The 11,104-nt window shown below is 39.2% G+C and overlaps 1 protein-coding gene across 8 annotated transcripts in view; it reads right to left on the bottom strand.

Annotated features, from left to right (window-relative positions):
- Window positions 1-145: 145 nt before the first annotated feature.
- Window positions 146-11,104, bottom strand: part of znf512b (zinc finger protein 512B) — a 28,698-nt gene continuing 17,739 nt past the window's right edge. For 7 of the 8 annotated variants that reach the window (XM_019256493.2, XM_019256489.2, XM_019256490.2 and 4 more), the window contains 7 exons: window positions 7,277-7,375; window positions 6,476-6,736; window positions 6,000-6,341; window positions 5,266-5,367; window positions 5,064-5,126; window positions 4,384-4,482; window positions 146-4,031 (listed from right to left, as the gene is read on the bottom strand). In XM_019256493.2, the coding sequence (XP_019112038.1) occupies window positions 3,687-4,031; window positions 4,384-4,482; window positions 5,064-5,126; window positions 5,266-5,367; window positions 6,000-6,341; window positions 6,476-6,736; window positions 7,277-7,375 (1,311 nt within the window). In that variant the 3' untranslated portion in view covers window positions 146-3,686. The remainder of the gene's footprint in view (window positions 4,032-4,383; window positions 4,483-5,063; window positions 5,127-5,265; window positions 5,368-5,999; window positions 6,342-6,475; window positions 6,737-7,276; window positions 7,376-11,104) is intronic. The other variant, XM_010751628.3, reaches the window with a different exon arrangement.

Here is an 11,104-nt window from a genome sequence, read left to right as displayed (position 1 = left end):
ACACAGCCATTATTAATCTTATTAGACACATCTGTTTTTGTCAAATCAAAATGTCCATTGTCAGAAATGTGTTACACTCTAGTAATTACATCTATTTGTAACCTTTACTATAGCTACAGCAAAAGTTGACACAGCTGACAACACATTTAGTCAACAAACTTTTATTAATTAGTTGAGGGATACTAATGCACAGGTAATACAACAAGTTTGGGAGAACAGACTCAAAGGAGGTGTTGATGCCTCCTGTGTTAGGTTCTATACAGCTTAATTTCAGATATGGAAATCTTTAATACATCATTAGTCTCATTTCACCTGTTACCTATATATCATAACCAGTTATGAGCTACAACATCATCTGTTAAAACTCTCAACAGTTTGATCACAATGGCCCCATTAACAGAGGCAGATGCCATTTCCTGCTTTTGAAGTAGGTAGCATACAAAACGAACCACTGTTGTCCAAATAAAAGGGCAAAAATTCTCAGACTGTCTAAGGGGATTTCTAAGGATAAACCTTGGTTTTGGAAATAACATTGCTGACAAAGGGAAGACACTTGAGCCTGCTGTTTCCCCAGGTACAAAAGTCACACCACACACAGTCAGGGTAACTAGAAAGCTCCAACAACACTCCTATTTCAAGCCTATTTCATGGTATAGTAAGTGCACTAAATACAGAAACAAACACACATACATATGCCTTGTTGTCCCATATTGAATAGGTAATAATAAAGGACTCTCTCATTGTGTTTGTCATCGTGTACTGAAAAAGCTCAATTTATGTGCATCATCAAAATGGATAAAATAAACAGTGTATGCCGACACATAGGCCTACAATGTTCTTTGTGGTCTACAAATTTTTTCAACCTTTTTTTTTTTTTTAAAGATTTCATAATATGTAAAAAGCATTTTCAAAGCAAACAAATAAAAGTAGGGGAGTGAAAAAAGCCATACAATTTTGAGAAGACACATCAATATCAAAATATCAGCAAGCCAACAAAACCAGCTAAATATGGTGTATTGCTGTACTCTCTAAACATGTTGCAGTTAGCTCACACTGCGGGATAGATATGTGTTTTCCACATCATAGGAAGACAGATAGTAAAGGGTGTGATAAAATATAAAATACCCACTGTTAAAAGCAGTGCCTAACTATCATATTGCAACACCAAAGCTTGTCAGGTAAACACAGTCAATGTGACGTTATTAATGAAACGAGTAACAAGCAGCTGATGAACTGATTCTGTGCCATAGCATAACACTCAACGAAAAGTGTTACCATTTCTGACATCCAGTCATTACAAAGGTGCTAACTGTTTTGTACACACACACACACAAGGTCTGGACAACTCATATCGAAAGGGTCCGAGGACCAATCAGTGCTTGTCTAACTTCTAACTCCGTCAGTTTAACCTGGATAGAAGATAAAGGTCCCACTAACAGAGACAGACACATGCATAATCACCCCCCACCTGAATAATCTCCATCAGCTGATTAATGATAGAGGAATTCAGCTTGAATCTTTGCTTTACAATATAAAAGGTCACGGTGTAGGGATGACACCACCTGGGACACATAAATTTCAAATTTAATGTTTCTTGAAAATGTTCTGCTGACATCAGTGCTTGATTTAAATGATGACATTGACATTTGTTGGTGCAAAAATTCAGAGGACTTGCCAGTAAGGAGAAAATGGCAGGATGGATTAATGGACTGATGTATTAAGTCCTTAAGGTAGAGTGGCAAGTAAAGCACCCTTATTATCTCACCAAAATATCCTCACATCACAACTTTATCCAAAGCTATCAGATTGCTATTTAGGTAATACACACAAGAGAATATAAAATAGATTTATGATCTGTCTTTTTTTTTTTAAGCAAGCTAGTCATTATTTTATGGACATAGACTGCAAATATAAATCAAATATTTATGGAGTTTTCATTTGTTCAAATTGTTAATATAACTGTGGTTTCAAGTATCTACTTTAAACATGTTAAAGTGAAAATATTCTCTGATTGCACACATTTTAGAAAGTCATTTAATAATATTGGATTATTATTTTTATTATTATTATTTTTATCTGAAGCTAAACTAACATTCGAGCAGCCTTAAAATTCAACAAGACCAGTTATGGCTTTATGTGGTGAGTCATAATTCTATGGTCGTGTTGGATACTATCTAGAAAGAGTTAACCATGCTGCTCATCACCCATGTAATGACAAATTTAGTTTTTCTCTAGTTTCATTTTTCATCAGAGTAAAATATTCCCGCTCCTGTTGCCTGACAGCCACTAGGTTAGGTTGAATACCCCTGGAGTGCAAAAATACAAGAGAGGAGCGAGAAGGGTTAAGGGTTAAAGTGCAAGGCAATAACTTTGAGCATCCAGGAATTAATTCATATACATTATAAGTGAATCTTCATTTGCAATTTTTTTTCTTTTTAATAAAAGATTATTTTCCTCAACCTCTCTATAAAAGATAGTATTTTTATTCTCTCCTCAGCTCTTTGATTCAAGCTAAAGCAGTAGCCAAAATATGGCCTCCTTTAAAATGGTGTCACATCATTTGATTGTGCTGCAATGGTGCAACAAGCTTCACACAAAATTCATCCTTCTGTCCAACATTTAGCCTTACCAGTCATTTTTTAGACAGAATGCTTCAAGTTTTTTTGTTTTTTTTTGTTTAAAATCAATTAAACAATGCCATGTCAAGTGTTATTCTAACTAACTTATACCTTACAGATGGAAATCTCAAACAATCACTTTTTTTGTGGTATTCTGCTGATCAACTTCAGTGTAAAAGAACTGTGGAAAGTCTATTGACACTTAATTGTGGTTGTCAAAGCAGACACCTTTCGTCCTCATGTGATTAAGATAAAATAAAGACAAATGTCACTGAAGTGATAGCCACATAGCTGGAGGAAAAACAGAGTGGAATATGATAAACGACTGACCAACATTTTAGCTTATATGACATTTGCTTACTTGAAACATTAAAAGTAAAAAACAAAAAACAAAAAAACAAAAACAAAAGTAAAATTAAAAAATCAAGTTCAAAACAACATTGCACTACAGCACACACTGCAAAAAAGTCTGATTGCTCATGATCCAATTGGACGTGTCAGGCTTGAAAATGACAGATGGCATCATTGCTTTGAGTATATAGATATATAGATATAGATATTGTTTATGTACACAGTACAGTATATCTGTGAAAAAAAAAGTGAAAACACTAGCTATCATTAAATGACTTCACCATGCTAATAGAATATCCTTTTTAAAACCTCTCAAACACAACATGAATCTTGTAGAGAGAATTAATCTGCATTTGTTTGGAATACTACCTCTGTTTAGAAAATGCTGTCCGTCAGGATTTTATCTTCGATTACTACTGACACCCCTGCTGTGAGTACAGAAACTGAACTGTGTGCCTTAAAAGGGAGACAAAAGTGGAATGGAGAAATAAAAACACTACTGTTACATGAGTATTGTTTATAACAGTAGACATGTTAACTCCTGGGCTTCAAAACCAAGATGTGAAGTCTGTACTAAATGTTTTACTTCTTAATGGTTGATTCAATTTTCTTCTCAGTGCCAAGTCCTTGTGTTGAGTTAGAAAGGTCTTTTAGCTTCCTGGCATAACATTTACAGTAAGAATCCTCTCTCTGGCTCCTGGGTCAACAAAAGCAGAGCTACTCTGACAATGACAGCCTCTTGGGTTTGCTTCGTCTGGTGGTGGAGGGTATGGGCTGTCTGTTTTGGCCTGAATTAGCACTGTCCGTTGGGTCGGGGATCAAGGTAGGGGACTGTGTTGGGCCCGAGGAAGGGCTCACGGCAGGGGTTGAGTTTTGAGTAGTGGTAGGTGCTTCAGTTTTTGTTTGGAGAGGCACAACCACAGGTGGGCGTTCTTTGGGCTTGCGGCCCCTCTTCTTACCAGTGGTGGCACCGTTCCTCACCTCAGCCTTGATCCCATTGTTCTCCAGTACTTTACTCTTGCTACTAGAGACCACTTGAGTGGCTGCTGCACGAAACCAGTTCTAAAGCAATGAAACACACTGTTAGAACAAAAGCATGTGTATGACTGTTTTTCTTTTCTACTGTAATTAGTAGGGTGTGAATACATACATGAGATGGTACCTATTTAAGATGTTGACCTTGTGGAAGCAAGCTATTATATTGTGGGAAGAAAAGTTATTTTTGTTCTTTTCTTGTTCCCACTAGTTAAGCACTTGTTTTCACAACACAGACATCATGTTTCCCCACATCTTCTGTGACTCAGCTGTTCTTACTGTACGCTAGTAGAAATGGAAATGCTGCATATGATAGTGTAATTGAAGTAAAACTAAATAATATAGAGGTTTGTCAAGATTTACACTGAGATTGACCTACCTGTGAGTGCGTCTTGCTGATGTGGTACTTCACACCGCTCTCTGAGCTAAACTCCTTCTGACAGATTAGACAAGTGTACTTGCCCAGTTCTCCACCACCCTACAACACGAACACACACACACACACACACAGACACACATATATGTGCATGTTATTCAGCTCAAAATAATCTCCATGGCAATGCATGCACAGTGACTCTGCGGCCATTATCATTAACACCCCAGCATGTCAGCTGTTACACACCAGATTACAGCCTGTAGGTATAAATAAACACCAGAAGTTAGAGATTGATGTCTGCATTCATTTTCTCATGCCTATCACGTTGAATGTGTTTTTCATGCACATTTCGTGCACATGTTCCAATTCCTATATTTCTATACATATATACATGGAAAATATTTAATTGCGCTTAATTTAATTTTAATTATTGTTGTTTATTGTTATGCAGTACAGTATTGCATTGTTTTCACTTTCAGTGATTCAAGCAGATTGCAGGGGCAAAGTACACACAAATGACAGAAATAGAAGTTATGATGAGAACAATCCTGACCTGGCTATGAACTTAAGTACAAAAATGGGTTACAAGTCTGTGGAATTTCTGTGTGTGTGTGTGTGCTACTAGTGTCTACAGAGACAAATATAATTAGGTTGGTGGATTTGCTGCAGGTGAGTGTTTGTACCTGGCTGCAGTTGGCAAGGTGGGCTTTTAGTCCTGACACACTGGAATAGACAGCTTCACAGTTCTGAGACAAAAAGAAAAATAAACACTCAATCCATATTCCTGTGAAATAAAAAATCAGCTAATTATTAAGACAAATCTCTGCATATGGAAAGTCATTTTTTTATATATGCTGACACATTAAACCAGTGAATGTTCTTTACTTCGTTGGTGCAGCAGATGAAGCCCTTCTCCTTGACTTGGTTCTTCCAGGTCTCTAGTAGCTCTGGGCTGAAGTTGGGAAGGCCGGGGCGGGTGTAGTTTAACTACACAAAAGAAAACGTTTATATCAGTACTCCTGGTAGTATTATACTTTAAACGTATGTGTATTAAAAAAGAGCAACTGTGGGACATGTTTATCTGTTGAGGTCACTTTTTACCACTTAACACCTGGGGGCAGACGCATAAACCTCTGTGTAGATTCACAACTAAAATCTGTCTGAATAAAGATTCTTGTGCTGCTCCACCTGTCACTTAGAAGAAAGGCAAAGAAGAAAACCTACAACTTATTGTGTCGCATTAGCGAGTTATTCTGACAGCAACGGCTGTCTTTGGGCACAATTGTTACACACAGCTGTAGCTACCGATAGCACCTGTACCACAAATTCATCATATGTACCTGTAAATCATCACTGTGGTAAAATTTACAGTACACATTGTTTATACATCTGGCCTTGGTGTGTGAACCCCTTTCGTGTAAATGTTGCCTTCCATGTGCGTCAGTGTGTAATCCTGTGCTCCTGCATGTCAGTGTGTATTTATAATTCTTCTACTGGGGGGTGTCTACTTATGTCTGTAACAGCGCCTGTGTGTGAGGTGAGTATGCATATGTTTATATTTTCATGTCTACTAGGAATGTGGATCATGTATGCTTAATGCATCCACTCACTGTCCTTACCCTCTTGCTATCAGGCACAAGGTCATCCTTAATGCGGCGCTTGGTACCCCAGTCTTTGGCCAGCTCATCCTCTGCTATCTCCTGCAGGTGGAACACCGCCACCTGAGCTGACCGGCGCCTCACTCTGCCACTGGGGGTCCGTTCAAAGTCATCCCCCTGGCTTTTATTCTCTGCTGCTTTCTCTTTGTCTCGCTCCCTCTCCTTTTCCTTTTCCCTGTCCTTGTCCCTGGCTTCTCGCTCCTTCTCTTTAGGCTGGCTGGACAGTGCTTTCTCCTGCCAATCCTTCTTCTCAGACTGGCTTTGCTCCTTCTTTCCTACTGATGGAGATTCCTCAGAGACCACCTGGAGGAACAGTATGACACTTCTTTGAGTGGAAAATGTGGGTGAACTTTGGCTACATACAGTAAAAAACACTCTAAACAGCAGGGAACCTCCCTGTCTACTATAATAACTACTGGCTTCCAGAATGATCTTACCCTCTCTTTGCCGGTGTTGTTGTTGGTGTCAGTGATACTGTCCTTGTTGTTGTTGTTGTTGTTTGTGGTGGCTGTCATGGTCGTGGTGATAGTCGAGGAATGTTCGGTACGCACATGGTAGTCTCTGCCAGCCTTGGAGCGGTAGGTTTTTCCACAGTGCTGGCACAGAAACACAGGCCTCACATCGTCAGAGAGCTCGCTTCCACAACATTTCTGGTGGTACTGGTAGCCCATCAGGCTGGAAAAGTGGGCTGAACAGCCCTGTATGTGTGTGTATTTGCAAACATAATGTTTGTGTGATTGTGTGAGGCCGGTGACAGAAATGAGACAGAATGAAAACACACATTAAGCAGGAAATTGGCTAAGTGGAACGAAGTGTCGGTTTAATGAAACAATATTACTGCAAGTGGTCAATATTTTGCGGTTACTGTTAAAAAAAGACAGCGGGAGGGCATGTCACAGTAGAGAGTGTCTATTTTTTGCAGCTCTTCACTTCTTCCCCTCTCTGCCTTTTGCACTCTAGTGTGAGTAATGGGAAGCAGAGTGTTGATGTGGTTTTGGGCAACATGTCAACAACAAGGCATAAAGGAAAAAAGGAGGGGGTTAGGTAAAAGGAGGCAAGCACAAAGAGAGGAGCCTGAGGAAAAGGGAGAAACTAAATCGAAACTGGCAGATGAGGAGAGAGGAAAATTTGACAGATAAGTCAGACAAATGGAAATGAAGGACACAAGAGAGAGGGAGTAGTAAAGAATGAGAGAAAAGGAAGAGAAAGGGACACGGGAAGAGAAAGAGAATGCATACCTCACTAGGACACTTGATTCGTCCCATCTGTTTGAGCACTCGGCGCAGCCTTTCTCTCTCCTTGTGCTTGTCGCCCGTCTGGCCTTCGCTCCCCGAGGGCTAAGGAGGAACAAACACAACGTCGCATAATCGTGTAGCCACCACGACACCTCCCCCTCCCTCCTGGCTTTATATATATATTTAAAAAAAAAATGGTGATGAAAATGTGTTTTCCATCTCGGGTGTTCACACTGTGCCAGGATCATTAAATGGTTTCATGGTGAGGCTGTTACTCAAGGCATGTTTATGACAACTGTCAAACTCGTGTTTTCACTCGAGTGTAGGCTGGTGCCAAACCCCAGCCAAGACCAGAACAACAGATGGTGGGGCTGCCAGGGAGGAGAAAGAGAGAAGTGCAAGGGACTGGAGAGAATCCGGTCTTACCGAGGAATCCCAGTGGAGTGGACTTCATGTGTTTTCTCATGTGTTAACACACAGAGAAAGAAACAAGATGGCTGCGACACAACCATAGCTTTCTATAAAGGTAGGAGATGTGATATATTATATTGAGTACTTTACTGCTTTGGGTAAATCATGTTCATGATTCGGCTCAGTATACTTTGGGGTGGTGTTATGGGTGTTGAAACAACATCACCAGGTATTCTTAATGCCTCTGGTAGAAACAGAACTCTTTGTGCTTGCAAAAGAGCAAGCACAGGAGAAGTAAGAGAATGAGAGAATAGACAGCAGTATCACAGTGGCAACAGCAACATCAAGGTCAAACACAGTGGGTGACCCCTGTCCTTCTGTCAGCCCTCTATGTTTTCCCCACACTGCGCTCCGGCTGTGCCATGTGACTGCAGTGACAACACACTGGTCCTGGGGTTAGTGGAAACGCCAAGTCAAATCAAAAGTCTAATCAAACTTCATAGCTCTTTCTAAAAAAAAGGACAGGAAGAGCTTCACATAGAAATGACAGAAAAATCAATCAGAAATTCAAAACAAACGGTGAAACAACCACTGACACTAGCAGACATAAAACTAACAACAAAGTAGGGCTGCTCGATTATGGAAAAAATCAATATCACGATTATTGTGGTCAATATTGAAATCACGTTTATTCAAATGATTCATTTTGAGTTTCACAATGCATTTTTTCAGCATTTCTCTTTCTCTCAAAAAACACTTTGTTATTGATTCTTTATGCAAAATATTTAAATTGAAAATACATTTTTGCTACAAATATGTACTTTACAGCTGTTTTGCAATGTATAAAGCATTAAATCAATAAAATAAATATACTTTATGGAACATTAAATAAGGCATAGAAAAACATAAATGTATCCAAAAAACTATGGATCCAGCTGCTCTGCAAATTCTCTATATTCATAGAATAAAATAAATATAATAATGAGCATAAGCATCTTCTTGAAACCCTCACCCTCGACTGTATTAATGGGTTGCATATCTTTAGCTAAGAAATATCCAATGGCAGCTGTTAGGCCCCGTTTACACGTACACAGGTATTTTAAAAAAAACAGAGATATTTTCCTTCGTTTGTACCGATCTTTTACACGCAAACGGTGAATTTGCCTCTGAAAACAAATCGAGTTTTAGGCAGCTGATGCGCCAGAAGTGCGACCAATGTTTACCTTTCACTATGACGATGATCATGGAAGCAAGCCGCCCATAGGCTTGGCGTAGTTATGATGGCGCTCCATGGTGTATTTATGCGGGTTGATGTAAACGAAAACTTTTTTTAAAACGATGCTATGTGCACGATGTTATTTTGGAAATATTCGTTTCTCAACATACCCGGCTATGTGTAAACGTAGCCTAATGTCTTGTGCCTCTCCAAACTTGTCGGATAAGGAGTAGCATTAAACAATGTGTCTGTGATCAATGACTGAGTTTGTGTTGACGTCTTGATGGTTGTGGCACTGGCTTTGTCTCTTTGTTTCTTTATTAATTCGTTGTGAGTGACTTTGTGCTTTTGTTTGAGATGGTTGAATAAGTTTGTAGTGTTACCAAGAGGAGCAGCCATTACCTTGTAGCAAATCTTGCACATTATGTGTTTTTGAACACCAAACGACACACCTCCTCACTCTCCAGCTGCGTGAGGGAGTATGGGCTATCCTGTTAGTCAGCTGGGCCGCGTGAAATGGAATGTATTGCACATGCGCGACTCTCAGAACTTGTGTAATGAAAAGTGGAAAATAAATCGTTTAAACTCGATAATATGATTTTTGAAATCGTTTGACAACAAAGTCGAAATCGTGATCAAAATTCGATTAATTGCTCAGTCCTACAACAAAGTAAAACCATCAGTAAATCAGTAAAAAAGTTTTTTTCCCATTCCCGGTTATAGGGAACACATGTTGTATGTTGTAATGGGTGTCTGTTTTCAAAGTGTATTTCATGCTGTGTGTGTGTGGTGTCACTGTGCTGTCACCTAGGGGCTCAGGTTTATAGGAAGCAACGTCATTGTTGTTGTCAGGTGTTTTGACCCAGAAGGGCAAATGGTTTTTGACTGCTATGGCGCTAAATGGTTTGTTACACTGGAGTTGGAATAAAAAACAGTCACAATGATTTAATCAAAGAAGATCGTCTGGACTCTCATTCAACACAGACAAACGAACAATAGCGAGAGGCGCATCAACCAGGTTACTCCGCATCAAATGCCTCAGTAGCTTCAGTAATGGACTAAGCTCCTTCAACACCGGTATATTTACACATTTCAATATCCATAAAAAGTTGCTGTACCAACTGATTGGAACATAGAATACATAGAAAATACAACATCTCGATTTATAAGATCAGTTTATAAGAGCAACACCTCTGCAAATATGTCCTCAGATGACCATTCTGTTTAGACTTACTGTGTACTGCAGCCACAAAAAAGACCAAGCATATCTCTATACAAATAAAAAAACTGTCTTCCTGATGTTTGAATGACTGTGTTAACAATATAAAGTACATGAACACATATACAGTATATGTACAATGTGAAAGCATAATTTGATAAAAGTACTAATGTGTAAATGGTATTTCTAAGGATTTTAAGTAACCTGTCATTTCTTTCTCGTCTTTGATTTTTTGAATAGAATATTAGGTTTTCTTGTTGATAAAAAAAAAAGATCATGACACCAGTCAAACCTGCAAATGATAAAAGCTTTTTTCCCCCTTAATCAGCAGCTACTTGAGTCAAGAGGACAATCACAGCCAGGCTACCACAGAATTAACACAGTGATGGCTGTCACAGACGTTTTAATGATCTCATCTGGAAGAAGATAAAGGTTGCAGTAAAGTTTAGTAGCTTGCTTAGGAAGACTACCTGGTGAAAGCTTGGAGCTTTTAACACACAAACACACACATATAGTTGCTGTCTTTGCTCTGCTGGACTGGAATGCCGCCAATAAGGTCGTAGCACAACAGGTCCAGACAGAAGACAAATGGTGGTATCAAACTGTTTAACTTGGCTGACATTATTCATCACTCATCACTGTTAAACTGGCAAACACTCACCCCCAAAGCCCCTCTCTCTCACACACACACACACACAAGCATATGTACATACTACTGGAAAGCTGCAAAAGAAACACAAACATGTATGCTGTATGCTACAAGGTTCGGTGCACGTAGCTTCATTAATCTTTCATGATACTTTTTGAAACAAGCAGCAATGAATTATTCATCAAACTTCATAGCGGTACCAGTGCTCTAATGCAGGAGTGTCATGATAATGTCTTAATGAAGCTCTCTGCTGTCAGAGTTAAGACAGCTGCAGGAAGAAATGTGAGCACTTCAAGGACAAGAATACTAATTGCCAGTTCAAACGTATGATCGTTT

Source organism: Larimichthys crocea, chromosome XV (assembly GCF_000972845.2).
Source record: "Larimichthys crocea isolate SSNF chromosome XV, L_crocea_2.0, whole genome shotgun sequence".
Classification (NCBI taxonomy): Eukaryota; Metazoa; Chordata; class Actinopteri; family Sciaenidae; genus Larimichthys; species Larimichthys crocea.
Note: the sequence above shows the minus strand (reverse complement) of the source record. Positions and strands in the feature narration are given on the sequence as shown.